Source organism: Lissotriton helveticus, chromosome 2_1 (assembly GCF_964261635.1).
Source record: "Lissotriton helveticus chromosome 2_1, aLisHel1.1, whole genome shotgun sequence".
Taxonomy (NCBI): domain Eukaryota; kingdom Metazoa; phylum Chordata; class Amphibia; order Caudata; family Salamandridae; genus Lissotriton; species Lissotriton helveticus.
In genome coordinates this window covers 1414455620-1414478550 of record NC_136059.1, presented here as the reverse complement: position 1 = coordinate 1414478550, position 22931 = coordinate 1414455620, and the positions used below count along the sequence as shown (strand labels likewise).

At 48.3% G+C, this 22931-nt stretch overlaps 1 protein-coding gene across 2 annotated transcripts in view; it reads right to left on the bottom strand.

Annotated features, from left to right (window-relative positions):
* Positions 1–20962: 20962 nt before the first annotated feature.
* Positions 20963–22931, bottom strand: part of THAP1 (THAP domain containing 1) — a 67131-nt gene continuing 65162 nt past the window's right edge. For both annotated transcript variants that reach the window (XM_078676345.1, XM_078676344.1), the window contains exon 3: positions 20963–22302. In XM_078676345.1, coding sequence (XP_078532471.1) covers positions 21934–22302 — 369 coding nt within the window. In that variant the 3' untranslated portion in view covers positions 20963–21933. The remainder of the gene's footprint in view (positions 22303–22931) is intronic.

Below are 22931 nucleotides of genomic sequence, written 5' to 3'. Positions count from 1 at the left end.
AACCAATAATCACACCAGAAAGTCCTGTTGGACAGAACGGCCAAAGAAGCCATCCCTCCGGACTTGGCTGTCCAGGCAGTAGTGTCTTGCAAACGTGTGCAGCGATGCCCACGTAGCTGCCTGACAGATGTCTTGTAAGGGCACTCCCCGGCCCAGGGCAGTTATATTTGCCGTGGCTCGGGTGGAATGAGCCCGCAATCCAACAGGGGGCTCCTTTTTAGCCAAGGAGTAACATGCCTGGATACACAAGATGATCCACCGGGAGATGGTCCGCTTGTGTACCGCTTTCCCCTTCTTAGCGCCCACGTAACCAACAAAGAGTTGGTCATCCACCCGGAAATGGCGTGTGCGATCCAAGTAGAATGAGAGCGCACGTTTTGGGTCCAGACGGTGGAGCCGCTCTTCCTCTTTAGAGGGATGCGGTGGCGGGAAGAAGGTTGGCAAGGTGATAGACTGCCCGATGTGGAAGGCCGTGACAACCTTGGGCAGGAAAGATGGCTTAGTACGCAACACCACCTTGTCCGGATGGACAGAAAGGAAAGGTGGAGTACAAGAAAGGGCCTGGAGCTCACTCACTCTCCTGGCAGAGGTGATGGCAACCAGGAAAGCAGTCTTCAGAGTAAGAAGGCGGAGAGGACAGTTGTGAAGTGGCTCAAAGGGAGCGCACATCAGAAACGTAAGAACCAGGTTCAAGTCCCAGTGAGGCCTCACAAACTGAACAGGAGGGAACGTGTGTGTGATGCCCTTTAGAAATCTATTTACAATAGGGGACTTGAACAAAGAAGGTTGATCAGGCAGCCTCAGAAAGGCTGAAAGGGCAGAAAGGTAGCCCTTGATAGTGGCCAGAGCAGAGCCCTGCTGGGCAAGAGAAAGAAGGAAGAGAAGAACCTCAGAGAGGATCCACAGGCTTTGCTGTGCACCATGCCACAAATCTTTTCCACCTGCAGGCGTATACCGACTTTGTGGAGGGACGCCTGGCTGCCAGAATGACGTTATAGACTTCAGGAGGCAAGTCAAATGGCCTCAACTGTCGCCGCTCAATCTCCAAGCATGGAGGTGGAGACTGGACAGGTTCGGGTGGAGGACCGTCCCCTGTTGCTGCGACAGAAGGTCCTCCTGAAGAGGCAGATGAACCGGGGGATCGACTGACATACTGAGTAGCTCTGGATACCAGTACCTTCGTGCCCAGTCCGGAGCCACAAGGATGACTTGGGCCCGGTCGTGCTTGATCTTCTTCAGCACTCTGGGCAGAAGTGGTATAGGCGGAAAGGCGTACAATAGACCGCAACTCCACTCGCGACGAAAAGTGTCTTGGAAATTCCAACGCGCAGAATTGATGACATTGCGCGTTCTCTTCGGTGGCGAATAGATCTAACCAAGGCTCTACCCATTGCTGAAAGAGGCCTTGCGCCACGTCTGAGTTCAGACGCCATTCGTGATCCATCATGCACCGACGGCTGAGCTTGTCCGCCCTGGCGTTCAGAGATCCTGCCAGGTGTTGAGCCACCAAGGTCACGCCCTGGCGTTCCAGCCATTGCCAGAGGCGCAGAGCCTCCTGGCAAAGGGTCCACGACCGAGTTCAGACGCCATTCGTGATCCATCATGCACCGACAGCTGAGCTCGTCCGCCCTGGCGTTCAGAGATCCTGCCAGGTGTTGAGCCACCAAGGTCACGCCCTGGCGTTCCAGCCATTGCCAGAGGCGCAGAGCCTCCTGGCAAAGGGTCCACGACCCCACCCCGCCCTGTTTGTTGCAGTACCACATGGCGGTGGTGTTGTCTGTGAACACCTGCACTACACTCCCCCGGACAGAGGGGAGGAATGCCTTCAGTGCAAGACGAATCGCCCGTAACTCCAACAGGTTGATGTGGAGCCGGGCCTCCGCCGGAGACCAGAGGCCTCTGATCTCCGCCTCTCCCATGTGGCCTCCCCAGCCCTGGAGGGACGCGTCCGTCACAACTACGTGCTCCGGTTGGGGAAGGGAGAGGGATCTGCTGCTGACCCAATCGCGGTCCGTGAGCCAACACTGCAGCTGTCTCGCAGTGCCCTCCGAGATCAGGACGTGGTCGGACAGGTTGCCCTGATGCTGGGCCCACTGAAACTTCAAGTCCCATTGCAGAGCCCGCATCCGCCACCTGGCGTGATGCACCAGTAGGATGCAGGAGGCCATCAGCCCCAGAAGCCGCAGCGTCAACCTGACCGAGACCCGCGATAACGGCTGAAAGATGGAAATCAGAGCCTGAATATCCAGGACCCGCTGTTCGGGTGGATAAACCTGAAACCGCTCGGATGAAAAGGAGCTTCTGAGAGGGGCACAGGTGTGACTTCGGCACATTGATGGAGAACCCCAGCTGGTGCAGGAGATCCGCCGTAGTCTGGAGGTGGCTGACGACTGTCTGGGGCGAGCAAATGATCCCCCGATACACGGTGGTTCTGCGTGGCATGGCTGGAGGAGTCGCCTCGAAGGGGAGGGAGTAGCCCCTTCGGACGATCTGCAGCACCCACCTGTCCGATGTGACGGTGCGCCAGTGGAGGAGGTGATGGCGAACCCTGCCCCCCACTGGCATCACATGGGCCTGAAAGCACAGACTAGGAGGGTTTTGAGGTGGATGCTGCGGGGGAAGGTGTGGACTGACCTCGCCGTTGTCCCCGACCGCCACCACGGCGGTTTCCACGGCCGCCACCGAGTTGGGTATTACCCTGCAGAGCGTGGCTGGCAGCACGTGTGGGTACACCCCTTCCGTGGCCACGAAAGGAATGAAAGGCAGCCGATTGCTGGCGCGGGGCCGAGAGGCCCAAGGACTTGGCCATAGCCCTGGAGTCCTTAAAGCGCTCAAGCGCATGGTCTGCCTTGCCGCCGAAAAGGCGACGGCCATCAAACGGCATGCCCATCAGTGTGTTTTGGACATCGGCCGAAAAAAAGTTGGCGGACCTCAACCAGGCGTGACGTCTGACCGCCACTGTCGTTGCCATCGCTCTACCTAGTGAGTCGGTGGTATCCGGCCCACACCGGATAGACTATTTGGCTGCATCCCGGCCCTCCACAAGGGCTTGGCCGAGTTTGGCCCGTACCTCCAACGGACACTCTGGCAGCACTTCCGCAACCGTATCCCACAGAGTGGGTGTAGCGGCCCAAGAGGCATGCGGTGTTGGAAGACCGCAGTCCCAGACTAAGGGATGAGAAGATCTTTTTACCATACTGCTCATACCTCTTGGATTCCCTGTCCGGCGGAGCCGACGGGAACGCGGTCTGGGAATTGGAGGCCTGGATAACCAGTCTCTCGGGGGTGGGGTGGGTGGACAGGAAACATGGGTCGCCCGGGGCCGGGCTGTGGCGTCTGGCCACGTTCCTATCTACGGGCGAACCCGTAGCGGGCGTGGACCAAGTGCCCAAAAGAACGTCGGTTAAGGCCTCATTAAACGGCAGCAGAGGCTCGGCTGAGCATGACTGCAGCTTAAGGACCTCGGTGAGGGGGTTAGTCCTCACGGCCACGACGGGGAGCTCAAGGCCCAAGGCCTTGGCCGCCCTCATCAACACCACACTATAGGTTGCCCCCACCTCCGTAGCCACGGTAGGAGGCGAGACAAAGCCAGTGTCAGGCGAAGTGTCTATACCACTGGCCTCCCCAAATTCACCTGCCCAGTCCTCTTGAGACTGGCATTCACGTGCCAGAGGGTCCTCAGACCCCTACCAATCCTCCTCATCACCCATCTCCTGGTACTCAGGGTTAGGAAAAGATGGGGCCGGTTCATGGAAAATGAATTCCCCGAACGGCGTCATATGCGGCGCCGCACCGGCGCCGGAACCGGGTCGAGGGAGGTGTCGGGGACGGCACCGCCTGAGGACGGCGTCGGAGGTGACACCTGAGGGGCCGGCGCCAGGGAGGTCGTCAAATCCACCGGGGACGACCCGGATTCGGAACTGGATCCAGCGGGGCCCTGCGGCGTCGGGCCTGAAGGCGGCGGCGGAGCCGAAGCACCCGACTACGTCGGGGCCGAAGCCCCGACCCGCTAGGAACCCCAGACGGGACCGCTGTGCCCAAAAGCGCCTCTGAGCCCGTCGGAGGGGAGAGGGACCTCATGGCCATGAGGAACCGCTCGATCTCCTCCGGCGTCGCGTTAGGCCCAGGGACCGTAGGGTATGAAGTCGGACGTGGCGCCTGCGACCCCGACGGGGCCGCGGCGCCTGCGACCCCGACGGGGCCGCGGCGCCTGCGACCCCGACGGGGCCGCGGCGCCTGCGACCCCCGGCCATGTCGCGCGAGCGTCGGGGGGGGGTGAGTCGGAAGAGCGATGACGTCTCTTCGACTTCTTGTGCTTACCTGACGACTTCGACCCTGAGGAGTGATGTCGACTCCTGGAGCTATGATGGCTCCGCTCCCGCGACCGGTCCCTCGACCTCCGTCCGGACCGGGACCTCTCTTTGCGCGGGGCCGACTGCCGGAGTTCGAGTCGCTTACGGGACTGCTCCCGTCTAGCCTTCGAAGTCAGGGCCCGGCATTAGGAGCAGGCCTTGTAGTCGTGGTCGATGCGGAGACAGTGGAGACACCGAAGGTGAGGGTCCGTGACCGACATCAGCCGGTCGCAATCTTCACAGGGTTTAAAACCAGGCATCCCTACCGGCACCGTTTCGGAGTCGAAGACTCGAAAAAGGAGATCAAAAAGATTTAGTCAAAAAGTGACTAAGGTACCACTTTTTTCGGATCTGCGCTTCTGGCGCGGAAAAAAGAAGAACTGACGTCAGCACGCGGAGGCGGCGTCGTCATCACGGCGCCCACGACGGACGCGGAGCCGCAGATGACGCCTACCGACGCGCAAGGGTACTGCTACGCAAAAAATTTCCAGATCCAGTCTGACGCCTGGGGATATTCTAAGGTAAGGAATCTAATACTAACGTGTCTCTTTCAGATATGCATTTTATGTAACTTTTATGATACTTAACGTATCGAAATAAAGATTTACTACTACACCACTATAAAAGCATCAGAGTGTTTCCTGATGCGTACATGTACATATATAATTGTGTAAATCCAAGTTGTACATTTAGTTTATAGCCCTTGTAGTAATAATACAAATAAATAAACAGGGCTGTATTTGATTGAACGGGGAACATATTCCTTTTCAGCACATTTGCTTCTATTTTGGTCTACAGCAAATAACACATGTTAAGCAAACGCACACTTCAGTGCCACTTGTTCTAAATAGGAAAAAACATAGATATAATACCTGCTAGTAACGTTGAAGAGTAGTTTAACAAAGTAATTCTTTTGTATTAACCCCTTCGATGCGGATGACGAGCTCAGCTCGTCATGAGGTACACCTCTCATACGCTCATGACGAGCTGAGCTCGTCATGAACGCATAGGTTTCCGTTTGCGCTTAGCGCACAGCGGAAATAAGCGCTGCACCGATGCGGTTAATAACATTTTCTGATTCTAACATTGTAGGATAAAACACTACAGGTAATGTAAACTTTGCTCTAATGAGGTCTGAGGCTTAAATGTGTCTAAGAAAATTAGGGTCAAATTCATTCTCAATTCATGTTAATAATATTTAGGATATCGTAATTAGTAATTTAACTACATTTAAGAAATGGAAGAATTTACTTAGTTGTTTCAATGAACTTATGGCCTTGATTAAGCCTTCCCGGAACTAGATTGGACACCACAGACCTGTTTGTAGGAAACATAAGCTAAAGGAAATATTGCATTTTCTGTTAGGAGCAGATGAGGATATCACTGTTTTCTTGAGATATAATACCAGTGTAGGAGATATGCAGGGTGGGGTTTATCCTACTGAATAACGTTATCAAGGGGCAGCAGGGTCTCTGGGCCATGGCAGAGAATAGCTCTGCCATGCATACAGAAATAATAGTTTCCACTTGAAATTGTTGAGCTAGGGCAAGATAAAAAGGCCATGAAATAAAGTTTGCATTAATGCGCTATTATGTTACACAGTTCAAAAAGCTAAAAAAATTGGTAGTTGGTTATTGGATTAATGTTTTCTAGTTAGCCCAATGTGCTTGTACACCAAAATTTACAAAGTGGTACAGTCCAATAGTATTGGACATAGCCTCTTTGGTATGCTTTCTCCTAGTGAACTATCTCCTACAAGTCTGTCCGTGCCAAGCTGCCAAAAGGGGTGTGTATTGTCAACAGGAGGTCACCTGTTTAGGTGACCTACTGTCGAAGGGGGGTAGGAGACTAGCTCCTCGGCAAATTAAGGGTAAGCAAAATTAAGTCACACATTGCCCTTTTTCTTGGTTTATGTGCCTATTATGTGTATTATCGTGAGCTATTCTGCGTGGAAAGTACGCCGGGCAGCTTATTGTTGTGTGCTCTCTCTCTCGAGCCTGTCTAAGCTGTCCAGGAACGGCCATGAGACTATTGGTTGGGCTCGCTTTAGTCATTCATTTCACAAGATGCTGTGAATATGTTCTAAATAAATAGACAAAGCACTTTACCAGTGCACGTCTAATTAGCTATTAAGTAATACTGTTTGAACAAATTGTTAGAATTAACAAAATAAATAAATATGCCATGTTACTGCCCATCCTGTCTGTAAACTCATAAAATTAGATAAGGATGGGTAGAATAGACTGATGTTCCCTTATTTGACCTTTAATGGTAACTATATGATTGGGGGTTTTTGTGCCAAATTCCCAGGTGGCAACACCATTATTGTTGAAGTTATTACAGCATTACATAAGTCGCAGTGGCATCACAAGTCCCTCATTAGGTAGTCCAAATAATCAAGCTGACAACCTTTGCTAGAGTTGGTAAGGAATATGCTACTTACCAGTTTGCATCTGTTCTCGGCATGTAGGGCTGCTGACATTCATATCTGTGCATAGATCGCTGCCTAGTGTTGGGTCCGGATGATTGCACTTTGTGGTCCTGGAAGAGTCTTCGAAGTATCACGAGGTTAGGGGACTCCTCTACTGGACTACAGTGCGCATGGGCATCCTTTCCATGCTCAGATTGTTTTTCGCCATTGTGGCAGAGGTGGGGATAGGAAAGTAAGAGATGTCCATGCTAGAGATAATGCTGCAGCTGCAACAGGGGAGGAGGGCGGGCGATATGAATGTCAGCAGCCCTACATGCCAAGAACAGATGCATACTGGTAAGTAGCATATTCCGTTCGAGGCATGAGGGCTGCTGAATTCATATCTGTGCATAGACTGAATAGCAGTATCTCCTCTAGCGGTGGCCACCTGTGCCAGCTACAGCAGTTTGGAAAAGAGTTTTGAGGACAGCCTGGCCTACAGCAGCTTGCTGTTTTGCTTGCACGTCTACACAGTAGTGTTTAGTGAAAGTGTGTATGGTGGACCATGTGGCTGCCTTACAGATGTCTTCGAGGGGAATATTTCCTAGGAAAGCCATGGATGCCCCCATTTTCCGTGTAGAGTGTGCTCTAGGGGGACTGTTTAAGTGCGTTTAGCTTTTAGATAACATATTTGAATGCATTTAACTATCCATCTGGCTATTCCTGACTTTGAAATAGGATTTCCCTTGTGTTGTGGTGCAAAAGCAACAAACAGTTGTTTTGTCTTCCTAAATGATTTAGTTCTGTCCACATAGTATAGTAGAGCTCTCCTGACGTCTCGCGTGTGCAGGGCTCTTTCAGCTACTGATTGTGGATTCTGAAAGAATACTAGTTCAATTGCTTGATTAATATGGAAGTTGGATACAACTTTAGGCATGAATTTAGGGTTTGTTCAAAGAACTACCCTGTTAGCATGTACCTGCATGAAGGGTTCTTGAATTGTCAGTGCTTGCGATTCGCTCATTCTTCCGAGTGAGGTGATGGCAACTAAGAATGCGACTATCCACGTTAGGAATTGCAATTCGCATGAGTGTAGAGGTTCGAAAGGAGGTCCCATGAGTCTGGCAAGCACCATATTTAGATTCCAGACTGGGGAAGGAGGGTGTCTTGGAGGGATCACTCTTTTCAAGCCCTCCATAAATGCTTTAATAGCTGGTACCCTGAAGAGTGAAAGGTGTTGCCTGTTCTGAAGGTACGCTGCTATAGCAGCGAGGTGTAGTCGTATGGAAGAGTATGCTAAGTTACATCTCTGTAAATGCAACAAGTAGCATATAATGTTTTGTATGGAAGCGTCTAATAGGTTGATTTGGTTATTGTTGCAGTAAATAACAAATCTTTTCCATTTGGCTGCATAGCACGCTCGCGTGGTAGGTTTCCTTGCCTCCCGAATGATGTTCATGCAGTCTGGGGGCAAGTTAAGGTATCCGAACTCTAGGACCTCAGGAGCCAGATCGCTAGGTTCATCTGGTTGGGATCTGGGTGTCTTATTTGTCCATGGTTCTGAGTTAGAAGATGGGGTGCAAGGCACCGTCTTTGATGAGGAACTACTGAAAGTTCTAGGAATGTTGTGTACCATGGTTGTCTCGCCCATGTGGGAGCAACTAGGATTAGCGTGAGTGTTGCCGCAGTTTGCGTGCCACCAGCGGGATCAACGGCGCTGGGGGAAAAGCGTACGCAAATCTGCCTGACCAGTTCACGGATGTGGGAATCTGGCGGCAAAGTACTGGCATTTGGAGTTTTCTTTTGTGGCAAAGAGGTCTACCTCTGGGTGACCCCATTCCTCGAAGAATGGTTGGAGAACTTGGGGGTGAATCTCCCATTCGTGTATTTGCTGGCTGTGCCTGCTGAGCAGGTCGGCAATCTGATTGTCCGTCCCTGGGTGGTGTTCTGCTACGAGAAAGATGTTCTTTTGAATTGCCCACTTCCATATGCTTTGAGCCAGATGGGACAGCTGTGGAGAGTGGGTGCCTCCCTGTTTCTGGATATAGTACATTGCGGTCATGTTGTCCGTCCGGATCAACACTGTCTTGTTTTACACATATTTCTGAAAGGCTTTTAGGGCTAGGAAGATGGCTAGCAACTCTAGTTGATTGATATGCAGCCTTTTTTGTTTGTTTGTCCAGAGCCCTTGTACTGTGTACTGAAGGAGATGGGCTCCCCAGCCTGTCAGTGATGCGTCCGCTGTTAGTACTAGTTGTGGAACTGGCTCTTGGAACAGTCGCCCCTGTGAAAGGTTTTGTGGGTTCCACCACTGCAGAAATTTGTGTGTGCGACTATCCACCAACAGTAGGTCTTTTAGGTGTCCACGAGCCTGGTTCCATTGCCGTGCTAGGCATTCCTGTAACGGGCGCATTTAAAGTCTGGCGTGCGAGACAATGAATATGCAGGAGGCCATCATGCCTATGAGCTGCATAAAGACTTGGGCTGGCAGGGAGTGCTGTGGCAGGAATTTGCGAATGAGTATCTGCATGCTGGCTATCCTTGCTGTGTTGGGATACGCCTTTGCCACTGAGGTGTTTATAGTGGCTCCTAAGTATTGCTGTATGTGGGAAGGTTGCAGATGCGATTTTGTGTAGTTGACTGAAAAGCCTAGGCTGTGCAGCAACTGGATAGTGTGGGACGTGTGTGTTGCACACTCTTGGTACGACTTTGCTTGTATTAGCCAATCGTCCAGATAAGGGTACACATGGACGTGTTGCCTCCTGAGATGCGCTGCTACTGTGGCTAAGCATTTTGTAAAGACTCTTGGAGCTGTGGTAACCCCGAAGGGCAAAACCTTGAATTGGTAGTGTTGCCCTTCTATTGTGAACCTGAGGTATTTTCTGTGGGCTGGATGGATGGGTATGTGGAAGTACGCATCCTTGAGGTCCAGTGTTGCTAGGAAGTCTCCTTGTTGTAGCAACGGGAGCACTAGTTGTAGTGTGATCATATGGAAGTGCTCCGACAGTATGTATTGATTTAGGGGTCTGAGGTCCAGTATTGGTCTGAGGGAACCGTCCTTCTTGGGAATAAGGAAGTATAGGGAGTATACTCCTGTCCCTTGCTGGTGGAAAGGGACTGGCTCTATGGCCCCCTTTTCCAGCATGCTTTTGACCTCCTGTTGAAGTAAGGTGATGTGTTCTATGGACATAGGACGATGTCTGGGTGGTATGTTTGGTGGCATAGAAGTCAGTTCTAGGCAATAACGAGACTGGATAATTTCTCTCACCCACCCGTCTGTGGTGATAGTGTGCCAGACAGGTAGGAACTGTTGTAGTCTGCCTACGACTGGTGTTAAGTGTTCTGGAGGCAGCGTAATGAAGGCACTGTTTTGTGGAGGCGGAGGCTCTGGTGTTATTGCCTCCCCGCCCCCTTCCCTTAGGATTGTTACCTCTGTAACCACCCCTGTTAGTGTTCTTTGTGAAGGAACCTTGTGTGTTATTCTTGTAGGAGGTAGATGTTTGTGAGGCATTTCCTCGTGTATTTGCTCTGTATGAGGAGCGCCGAAAGGAGCCCCTATGTTGCAGAAATTGCAGTGCACCCATGGATTTTGCTGTTTCTGTGTCCTTTTTCATTTTGTCCAAGATGGTGTCTACCGCAGGACCAAATTAAAAGTCTGGGTTAACTGGTTAGTTTAGAATGGTGGACTGGACTTCATTCTTGAAGCCGGAAACCCTCAGCCATGCATGTCTGCGGTGGACACTAGTATTAATGGATCTAGCTGCGGTGTCTGCAGCGTCCAGTGCAAATTTAATGGAGGCGTTGGAGATGAACTTTCCCTCCTGGATGAGATCATTTGCTTGTGCTTTAAACAGCTCGGGCAAATGTTGCATAAGGCTTTCGAGCTGATCATAATGTGCTCTATCATAACGAGCCAGTAGTGCCTGTGTGTTAGCGATTCTCCAAGAATTGGATGCCTGTGCCGCTACTCTCTTGCCCGAAGCCTCTAGGATTTTGGACTCCTTATCAGGGGGAGGTGGTTCCCCTGTAGTCTGAGAGTTGGCTCTTTTTCGTGCGTTAGCAACCACTATGGAGTCTAGTGGCAGCTGACCCTTGATATAGGTGGGGTCTGTAGGAGCCGGTCTATACTTTTTTTCTATTCTGGGATTGATTACCCGTGCCCTGGCTGTGTCCTTGAATATGTCAGGTGCATGTTTTAGAACGCCCTTTAGCATTGAGGTGTTTTAACACTTTTCTCTGCAGTAGTGAAAGTGTCAAAGAGGAAGTCCTCTTCTACAGGGTCACTGTGCATGTCCACGTTGTGGAATTGCGCTGCCCTGTCTATGAGTTGGTTAAATACTACTGTGTCATCAGTGGGTGATGGTTTAGTAGGGTAAGTGGGTACATCAGGGATAGGATGTGTATCATAAGGGTCTGTTGGCTCCTCCCAGGGTTCCTCTTGATCTGGATCTTGAGGAAAGTCATATAGGGGCTGTGGTTCATACCCTGTGTCCACCTCATCGTCATCGTGGTTAGAAGGTGAGGTAGGTGCAAGTGGTGTGGAGGGCATAATAGGTTGAAAAGGGAGTGAGGGCATAGTGGGAGAAGTGCCAAAGTCCTTTTTCTTGAGTGGGATAGGTGAATCAGGAGCAAAGTCCAAAGGTCTCTTCTTCCTATGCTGGATGGTAACTTTACCAGTGTCTGGGTTAATGTAAATCTTTGCTTGGTCCTCGGATGGATCTGGGTGGAATAGTTCTTCCTCTACAGTCCTGAGCTTAGGCTGGGACCTTTTCGGGTCGACAGAGGCAGGTTTGTCGACGACCTTTGGTGTTTTGCTTGATTTTTTCGGCTCGGGCCCCGATTTGGGCTCGACTCGTTGTTTCGGGTCGACACGTTTGTGCTCCGTAGGCTTTTTCGGGTGCGTGTCTTTCACCGGATCGACGGTCTTTTTCGGATCGACCGGTGTCTTCGAAGCTGTTACTTTTGGGTCGACAGGTTTGTTCGGCTTCGATGGCTTCGGTACAGCACCGAATGCCGGGTCGACGGGTTTTTGGAACCGCAGGCTTGGTCGGGTCGGTGACCTTCCTCGGTTCGACGCCCTTCGGTTGCGTGACCTTGTTCGGGTCGACCGATCTTTTGGGGTCGATGGCTTTTGGCTGAGCGGCCTTTGCGGGGTCGACAGTCTTTTTTGGCTCGACGGTCTTTGCCTGTGTGGCCTTTTTTGGATCGACGCCCTTTGGGTCGGTAACCTTCTTTGGCTCTGGAACCTTCTTCGGGGCGATGGTACTGGGGTTTCTGAAGGTTTCGTTTTTGTTTTCGGAGCCAAACCAGAAGGCGGGGCTGTTGAAAGTCTTTTTTGGTCTTGGCTAAGGCCTGTTGGCGATGCCTCGACCGGAGCCTTTGGCGAGGGGTCAATTGGTGTCGGGGGCAGTGTACGCACGATTTGGCCCGACGGTAGTTCGTCGTCTGAGTAGTCCTCGACTGTGACGATCTCTAGGTGCGAGTCTTGAGCGCCGGTAGATCCTGGTCATCATCGAAGATGTTGTCGGGTTCCGGTGCCTGTCGCTGCATTTCTTGCCTAGCGGCCCTTCGGATCCGTATAGTTTTTTTGGAACAGAACTGGGTGCAGGCCGGGCTGGTTTCTTCCCTATGGTCTGGGGAAAGGCACTTGTTGCATACTGAGTGTTTATCAGTATGGGGGAACTTTGAGTTGCATTGTGGGCACCTTTAGAAAGGGCTTCTTTCCATCGACGGTCGGCTCACGTGGCATCGAAAAGGCCCAACGGCCCGCGTCGACGACCGATTCGAGATGGAAGGTTGTATGGAGTAGAGCGGTATCGAACGGAACAATACCGACGGTCAAAGGCCTTTTGGCCTTTAGAAAAGTTTTGTTTCGATTCCGAGTGGTAGTATAGGAGTTTGCATCCGAACCCAATGGCGGAAAAAAACAATCTGAGCAAGGAAAGGATGCCCATGCGCACTGTAGTCCAGGGGAGGAGTCACCTACCTCGTGATACTTCGAAGACTCTTCCAGGATAACAAAGTGCAATCATCCGGACCCAACACTAGGTGGCGATCTATGCACAGATATGAATTCAGCAGCCCACATGCCTCGAACATATGTTTCTCCCCTGAATATGATATTACATGGGAAATAGTTTTAAACCAAAGAGAGGGGCTCAGTCTTACCCAAAGGGAATTGGAGCTCCAGTATACTGTCAAGTAAAAAAGAATTTATTCCTTTTGGGGAGTTAAAATATTCTCAAATTCAAATAATCACCACAATCAGTCAAACGCTCTTACTCAAATACACATTTACACCTTATTGTTTGGGAAGTACTCAACACAAGAAAAACCTTATTGTTTAAAAACATACATGTTTATTTATAATAAAAAGACATAGATCAATAGTTGAATTCAGTTAAAACACAATGCAAAAAAATGTTAAAAAACCACCTAGTGTGGACGAGGAGAAATATAAACACACCAATACACTTTGTCTTTGGTGTGGTCAATTTGGACACTTTGTTGACAACAAGGGAAGATTTATTTTTCTTATACCCGACTATTTGTTGACAACTTCAAATTTAACCCTTTTTTGTAAAGCGTTGACGCGTTTCGGAAGCTTTAGATGTTTATAGCCTCCTTCCTCAGGACCGAATATATAGCTTTCTCCTCAATCAAATTTTCACCTAATGCGCACAGAACATTATTTTAAAAAAAACAATTCATTTAAAAACTTATATGTCATAATTTAACTTGAGAACAATGTTTGTTTGAGTCTTGCAAAAAATAGCAAACATTGTTCTCAATGAATGAATGAGTGAGATATAGAGTGAAACCGTTGGGAAGTTCGGAGCTATGTTGGGGAAGTGCTCTAAACAACAAAACTTCATGAGTGGAGGTCCATCACTGTTCAGTATAATTATATTATGAACTAATTTAATATGTGAATTGTATTAATGTTATCAACAAAGGATCACTAGCTAGAGACTGTGCTTTTTCAATATGAAAAGATAAACATCCTAATGCTGCAAAAGAGTTTTTGAATAGGCATGTAGCAGCACTAATGAAATTGTCATAATGTGCATGGGCGAAATCCATTATCTTTGTTAGTAACACAGGCCAAGGACTGTATAGAAAAGAGATTTTGATGTACTGCCTTTTTTTAAATTACGACATAAGTTTTTTTTTTTCAGAACAAAATAAATTACGACATAAGTTTTTTAATGAATTGTTTTTTTAAAAATAATGTTCTGTGTGCATCAGGTGAAACTTTGATTGAGGAGAAAGCTATATATTCGGTCCTGAGGAAGGAGGCTATAAACATCTAAAGCTTCCGAAACGCGTCGACGCTTTACAAAAAAAGGGTTAAATTTGAAGTTGTCAACAAATAGTCGGGTATAAGAAAAATAAATCTTCCCTTGTTGTCAACAAAGTGTCCAAATTGACCACACCAAAGACAAAGTGTATTGTTGTGTTTATATTTCTCCTCGTCCACACTAGGTGGTTTTTAGGTCGAGCCTGTCCCATTCCGCAGGAATGGATAGGATCGAATTCATGTCGGCAAAATCCTCTTCAAACTAAGGGGTTTCAGCCCGGCGTTTTCTTGCAGTTCACGTGAACATGCACGAGCATTCACGGCCAGGGCTTCTCCTCCCCTAGCAGCACTCCTCCCACACCAGCAACTCCCCCCTCCCACACCAGCACCTCCCCTCTCTCTCCCCGCAAACACAGCCTTCCTTTCATTTCTCCTCCCCCTCCCCAGCCAGCTTCCCCCAGGCCGTGTTCCCTCAGATATGCTATTGCATATCGTTTGCTACCTCTTGTATTTTGTTGCTCTTGATACTTGCACAACTGTCACTATTGTCTCATGTAACGTAACGTTTGCTTTTGTAACATGCTCACTTGTAATTTTGGCTTCATGTATCTAAAAACGCCTCCCTCGCGCTCCTTTCTCCCTCTCTCCCGCTGCCTAGTCCTCCCACCCCCTCCCTCTCCAGCGCGCGCTCCACTCGCATCTGCCTGCTGCTCCCCCGCCCACCCCCCCACTCCCCCAACCAGCAATTCACACACAGCAACGCCACACTCACACGCAACGCAACTCATCCACGCAACGCCACTCACACACGCAATGCCACTCACACATGCAACGCCACTCACACACGCAACGCCACTCACACACGCAACGCCACTCACACACGCAACGCCACTCGCACACGCAATGCCACTCACACACGCAACGCCACTCGCACACGCAACGCCACTCGCACACGCAACGCCACACGCAACGCCACTCACACACGCAACGCCACTCACACACGCAACGCCACTCACACACGCAACGCCACTCACACACGCAACTCATCCACGCAACCCCACTCATCCACGCAACCCCACTCACCCACGCAACACCACTCACCCACGCAACCCCACTCACCCACGCAACCCCACTCACCCACGCAACGCCACTCACACACGCAACGCCCCTCACACACGCAACTCACATGCAACGCCACTCACACGCAACGCCACTCACACGCAACGCCACTCACACACGCAACGCCACTCACACACGCAACGCCACTCACACACGCAACGCCACTCACACACGCAACGCCACTCACACACGCAACGCCACTCACACACGCACTGCCACTCATCATATTGTGCTGCAAAACTAAATACTTATAAGGTCCCACAAGCGAGACCTATTGGCAATGCCAATGCCTGTTTAACATTTTTTTGCATTGTGTTTTAACTGAATTAAACTATTGATCTATGTCTTTTTTATTAACATGTATGTTTTTATAACAATAGGGTTTTTCTTGTGTTGAGTACTTCCCAAACAATAAGGTGTAAATGTGTATTTGAGTAAGAGCGTTTGACTGATTGTGGTGATTATTTGAATTTGAGAATATTTTAACTCCCCAAAAGGAATAAATTCTGTTTTACTTGACATTACATGGGAAAACCAAAGTGGATGATGGACAGTGTTGAACATTGCAAGCACTCACCCCAAGTCAACTGATCTGGGTTTAATCCCTCATCATTCTTTAGCTCACTTCGCCACCCCAGTTCAGACATGGTCATATGCAAATCAGTCTGACCCTGTGCCTCATGGGAACAGTCCAGCCCGAACTGTCACGCCATGTCTTCCCTAGACCGGAAACAAGCATCCTGGGACCGGTTTCTAGGCTAGCTGGAATCCAGTGACAGTTTCGGAGTGAGCTAAAGAATGATGATGGATTAAACCCAGATCAGTTGACTGGGGGTGAGTGCTTGCAATGTTCAACACTCCGTCCATCATCCCCTTTGGTTTTGCTTTGTTCGCCCTAAGTTGGCAGGGTATGCCCAGACATGGGTCCCTTGCTCACTTTGCCACTGGATTCAAGCTAGCCTGGCTGATTACTGATGATAATTTTAGAGGTGTCTGCAGTTTTGCACAATAGTTAAGGTTCACAAAGTAGAAGCTGTATTGTGATGACTTATAACTCCAAGTTTGTTAAAAGAATAGTTGTTTTGAAATTCCATTTCTTAGAGGTTCTTCAAAAAAATATATAGGGGCGTTTTCGAAATAGAATATCCTCGTTTGATTGATTATTTGTATGTTGTGTCTAAAGATTTCCGTTCTGTTCACTAACAGATATCTGCTGCCCTACAACCATTGCCAGAGGGGCCCGGACATCAGGACCAGCCTGGGGAGTCAGCGCCAGTCCAGCTTGGAGCCGAGGTAAAGGGAACCAGCACAGGCATTGCTGGCAACTATAACAGCGGTGAAGGTGAAAGACGGGGTCACAAATCAGGATTGCGTGCGGATTCCTTGTTTTATTCCTTTTTTGCCTGATGTGCAGCTGAGAGAGGCACAGACCGACAAGGATGGTAAGGAGGCTTTGCTTGAGGTGACCAACTCTGAAACAAGGGTTGCTTCAGATACTCCAGCATCAGGCCTTTGAGTTCCGGTCCCCAACTGAAAGTGAGCCTGCACCTTTGTTTATTGATCAAGAGGTGCTTGGGTACACTAGGTACAATCGGCGGCCTGATGAAAAATCAGTGCGACAGTAGAGCAACACAGGAGTTAGGGAAGGGTACAGTCTCTGGTGCCTGTTTGATTAGAGTGGAGAATACTGGTGCACTGCCTGGGACCTGGACAGGATCGTTGAGGGTATTTGCCCTGTAAGGTGATTGCCCTATCCTGAAAGAAAGTCTTTTCCCTCAGCCTGGGCCGTGATTGTTTCTCTGGGTTGCAAGTTGTGCAGCTCCACCTAGGGAGAAGTGAACACTTGATGAACGAGTCTGCCTGTGAGGCTCAGATGGACACAGGGAGAAGACTCCCCTCTGGCTGGTTGTACAGCGCAAGCAATGTACCCCTTTGGTCGTCCCATTTTTGAGGAGGAGCAGCCCTTTGCGGCTCCTCGTCCTAATTCCCATGGCCCCGTTTGGTCCTCCTGGTCCCCCAACACAAAGATTGTTTTTGTGACAATATGTGTATTTGCAATACTGTTTTTTCTGCAAGAAAAATATTTTGTGCACACTTTGATAAATGCTACCTCCCCTTCCCCTCCCCCTCCCCCCGAACATATCATTAGTACTATTGCCCTCATAGAGAAAAACACGAGGTCTGGCAAAACATTAGTCAACTGATGTTAGTGGATATAAGTAATTACTTTCATGCTCACTCTATTGCATAGCGGATGTCTTCAGCTAATGCTAAAAAGTTCTTAGAAGGCTGAGGACTTGCATAGCATTGTGATCAGCACTCTTGTAGGGGGATCCATGATCCAGTACCTAATGTCCAAATTACATAGTTGTAAGCAGGGAGCCAGGAAGACTTCCGCTTTGTGCCAGTTTCAAAGAGAGAACTCTGCAAATACATGTACAGTATGCATCTTAAGGGTAAAGAGCCCATTCTTGCATACCCCTTTGGCAGTGCAGGGGATATGTGGCGTGATAAAGGGAACACTCATGCTCCAAACTCCAGGATTAGATGGATTTCCTGCTGAGATTTAAAAGGCTTATGAGCCATTCTTGGCCCCTAGATTGCTGGAAGTATATCAGGCTGCCTTGAGCGGAGGGAACCTGCCGCCGTCTATGCATAAAACCCTACTGGTATCCCTATTTCAGCCTCACACAGACCCGATGAAACTGACATCTTGCCGCCCTTTGCCCACCGCCCATTGTCAATGTTGAGAATGGACTATAAAATCCTCAGCAAGGTAGTGGTGCTCCGGCTGCTGGTCCATGCTGACCAAAACCGTTTAGATCCGGATAGATCCCCATACTTAAAATCAGGAGGCTGCACAGGGTGATGGAGTTGGCCACAGTACGGTGGCCCTATGTCGCCTGTTTGGTGTTTGATTTAGAAAAGGTGTTCGACACAGTCGACTGGGGCTACCTTTTTGCCACCTTATCTAAAATGAGTATTGAGGGGCGATTGCTGAGATTCATATGGCCCTTCTAAACAATGCCCACTGCTCAGGTAAAAATAGGTCCATACATGTTGCTCTCTTTCTTGGTGAGCGGAGACACTAGAAAGGGCTGTCCCCTTTCCCTATTCCTCTCTGCCCTGGCAATGGAGCCCCTGGCCCAGTAGCTCAGTCAGGAGGGTGGCGCCTGAGGTATCTCGTTGGACGATGGCGTAGATATAGTGTCAAGATATATGCAGATGATGTGCTTCTTTATTAATGGGACATTCACATGGGGAACCCCATGATTGCAGGGACACTGGAGGGATTTCGGCAGGTGTCAGGATTGGAAGTCCACTGGAAAATATCTTGCGTATTCCCTCTGTGTGCTAATTGCGATTCATAGGAGGTTATGGTGAGAGACCAAGTGGTGAGGTGGGAACCTCGCATTTTCCGTTATCTGCGGAACCGCATCTATCACAATTCACAGGACCTCATTGATGGGAATTTGACTAGGACCATATCCTCCCTGAGCCTACAGATGGCCTCTGGAGTACTCTCCCGCTTACGGTCCATGGGCAAATATCTCTTTCTAAAATGGTAATGCTCCCTCGTCTTCTTTACTTTTTCCATAATATACCTGTGCCGGTACCCCAAACCACCAACACGGCACTACATGCCATGTTGAGAAGGGGGGGGGCTCATATGGAACTGGGGTAGGAGATAAGTGGCACTCCGCAGACTGCAGTTGCCAGTGGAGAAGGGAGGCCTAAAAGCACCAAATTTTGAACACTATTATTTAGCCTGCGCAGCTGCAGTAGCCTGCAAAATGATAAGCTGAGAGGCAGCTGGATGAGATGGGCCGGTTGCCGACACTCATGGAGCAGAAAATGGAGGGGGTGGGGGGGCCGGGACACCACGGATTTCTGGAACCGAGACCCCTTGTGAGGTGAATAGTCTGGTGACCATAGCCAGTCAAAGCATAAGAGAGGCTTACATATTATACCAGACATGACTCCATATTCTCCGGCTATTGGCCTGAACCTCTTGGCGCCAATTTGCACACACACATAAGTTGGGAAGGTTTGGTGCTATGGAGAGAGGCTGGGTTGACTTCGGTAGTAGACCTGTTTAGAGACGGGGCACCAATACCGTATGGGCAATTACAGGAGGAATTTGAGTTGCAGGTGGGGCATTTTCTAGCCCATGGCATGCTGGTGGTAGAGTTGGGTCGTCTGTGGGATGTAACAGAGACTGAAAAGAAACACCCACTGATTCACACCCTACACATTATGGGGAAAGGTCACAAACTCGTAACCTGGTTTGTGAAAGCCTTGGCTCACATGACTAGCGACACCTTGTTTCCCACGCGCTGACTCTAGCAGACTGATATAGGACTGACCTGACACTTAAGGAATGAGAGAGAATTATTCACTATCAACGTAAGGTGTCCAGAAATGCCACATTTCGGTACATACAATCTTATATAACTGCATAGGGCATAACACACCCCTGCTACCTTACATAAAATATTTGGCTCCTCCCTTCTTTGCCCTAGGTGTCATGCGTGCAACACAGATATGATGCATATGTTCGGTTCGTGCCCAGCCATTGCGGCTATGTGGACTGAAGTGAGAAATACAGGAACTACACTGACAGATCATATAGACCTTCACACTCTGGAAGGTGCATTACTGGGGTTATATAGGCATAAAATGACCCAAAATGTGACCAGCTGATTCATAGATTTGGCAATGCTGATCCCTTGTTATGCCATAGCAATGCACTGGATCGGGCCGAGGCGGTTGGATGCAGAGGGAAGAGGCTAGAGGCCTTTCCAGTGTCCTTGTTGTGGAGTATTGGGAGAATAGTTTGCAAGAGCTGCATGAAATACAAGATCTTTCCTCGGACGGATAACGGGTATTAGAACCTGGGGTGCCCTGAACACCACCTTGTGACCTTAGCAGTGTCTGGTAAAACTAGGGAGGCTGTATTATGCCATTATGCCTGATGGGTTGGTGGACTGCTCTTCCTACTTCTCGTGTGATCGGGGGAGCGGAGGATCTGGATCTTGTGTGACTATAAAGCAGGCAGATGTAAAGGTTATTTATCCAGCTTAGCTTAACGTGAGACAAACAAGCATCAGTCTATAAATGCATGTGCAAACAATGCTTAAGTTTAAAAAAAACTCAGTTTACATCTAATCTATTAACTTGTGTAGTAATAAGTAATGCCATGATGGAGAATGAATGAATGAATGATTGGCTATTATATAGTGCACAGCTACTCAGTGAGTGTACTGGTGCTTGGCATAAAAGAATAGGTTGGACGAACAGTGAGGTACAAGACATTTCATTGAGGTTTGACTAACTAGGTTTTCAAGGATTTTTTAAGTTACTTAATCTGTGATGGATCTCAGATGTACAGGCATCTGGATTCACAACTTGGCAGCCAGGACCATGAAGGAGGAGCCCCCTCTACATGTTTTAGAAAAAAGGGGAACCGATAATAGGTGAGCACTGCTAGAGCACATTGTCCTACCAGACTGCAGATAATAGAAATTAAACACCTCCCTCATGACCACATAATATCTATAGATTAAGAATTGTGATTGCAAACAGTGACTGATTCTAGCTCATTATACGTGAATACCTTAGCAAGCACAACAAGCATGTCTGATGTCTGCCTGTAGGTACAACATCAACTTCTAGTGTTCGCAAATCAATTTAGATCAGCCGCCCTTCTTGCAGTCTTAAGGTGTTACACAGAGGCACAGCTTTTCTGTTCAAAAACACGCACTCTGGAGAAATCCCAAGATCAGAAACCAGTTATTTAATATTGAAAAATCTATTAAAGGTAGACATCTTCCCAGCCTAAGTTGCCTTTACAATCTTATTGCTGCTATAATGCTCATCTTAGAGCACCATTTATGGTGACAGAACACTCAAAAAGCCATATATCATTACATGTAATTAGATAACAGTATCTCATGTTAACAATACATTTCTTATGAAAGGCACAATTGTAAATTACCATTTGACATGTATCTGAGGAGTAAACAGTCAGTTTTGTATTGACTATTAAACCAGACTCAATTGTAAGCAAATTACTCTACATCTAATGTCCAGGATAGAATTTCATGACATCTTGAATTTTACAGTTTTGATACAAAAAGCAAATACATATAGATAAAAAAAAGGATCCAAGTAGGATGATTGTTCAAAACTTAAATAGCATGGACTTCTCTTTTAAACACCGATTAGACACCAAAGACAGCATGTTAGTGTGTTCTTTTAATATTTAATGCACTTTACAGGTGACTCCTTACTTTGATTGGACATCCACATAGTGGGAGACTTTTGGTCGAGACCCAGTACATCAGACACTGACCACTCCACCTTCTCATCATGTTCTACATGTCTTATGAATCACTTGTAAACGTGCCCTAGGTAACATGTCCTCCAGCCACTTGCTAGTCACATAAGAAAACAATACTGCTAAGAAACATATTTCCTTGTCCAATCACAAAGAACGGTGTTGCAAGGATAAAACTTTGTTTACCACTTGCGGGACAGTGACTTGTCGTATTGTTCTCATTTAAAACAACAGCAATTACGGGCATCCTCACTTAAAACAAGACTACAGTAGAGTTTTAGCCAATATTTCTACATAGCTTCAACAATAGTTTTCTAGGCATGGAGTACAACCAAGTACTTATTCAAATTAGACATCCAAAGAGTCTGAAGAAGCCTCTCACACAATTCTTTTCTCAGTCTTGTATGTCTTCTTAGGCAGGCTCTTCCACATCATAGCAGTTAGGCAGAATTAGAAAACTTCCCATTGGGTACGGGCCCTTTTCCGTGTGAGTCTTAATATCTCGTAGTTTTTCTAATTGCCGTTCCTGACGTCTGCATTTCTGCTGAGCGAGCTTGAGCTTTTTCTTTAGTTTGTCCACTTGCTCCTCTAGCTGCTGAATTCTTTTCCTCTGATGCACTGTATCCTCTACAGTGTAGTTGTGGTCACAGGAAATGGCAAGGTGGTCAGGAGCATTTGTGGGAGACATCAATAATGTTATAGAAGCATTCACCATGGGATCAGGGGGAAATGGTGGAGGCGGTGGAGGATGTAGTTCTTTTTGCTCTATATGGTCTTCATTCTGGAAGAGAACGACAAATTTGTACTATCACTAAACTTCGGGTCAACAGGCATTTACAAGCATTTGAAATTCGTATTCATATGACAAATGTTAGAGTCATGCTCAGGTTTAACATACTGGATTGATGTTGGACCAGAGCCTTTTCTGAATTTTGAGCATCTCTTCTGATCAGAGCTCGAATATGAGGGAATAGTAAAGTGGAATGACATAGTGGAATAGCGTATATTGGAGTAGCGTACAGTGGAGTGCCATAGAGTTTGAGGTACGTAGATGGTAACGTGCACAGTTGAGTTGCGTAGAGTGGAAGCTTGTACAATGGGGAGACATAGAATGTAATGGCGTAGAGTGAAATAGAGTACAGTGGATTAAACTGACATGGTGTAAGGATGTATGTTAAATTTAGCAGGAATGTAGATTATGGTGTGCAGAGTAAGGCAAAACAGCAAATTGCACTGCCTTGCATTTCTCCAGATTTACCAATCAATGCAGGGCCAAGCATTGTGACCTTGAGTTGTTTTGTAAATCTGACTTAAGAATTGCATTGGCCATGCTACACCATGTGTGATGCAAGGGTACCGCAATCCAATAAAACAGCTAGACCTTAGATATATGTTGGGACACTGTATACC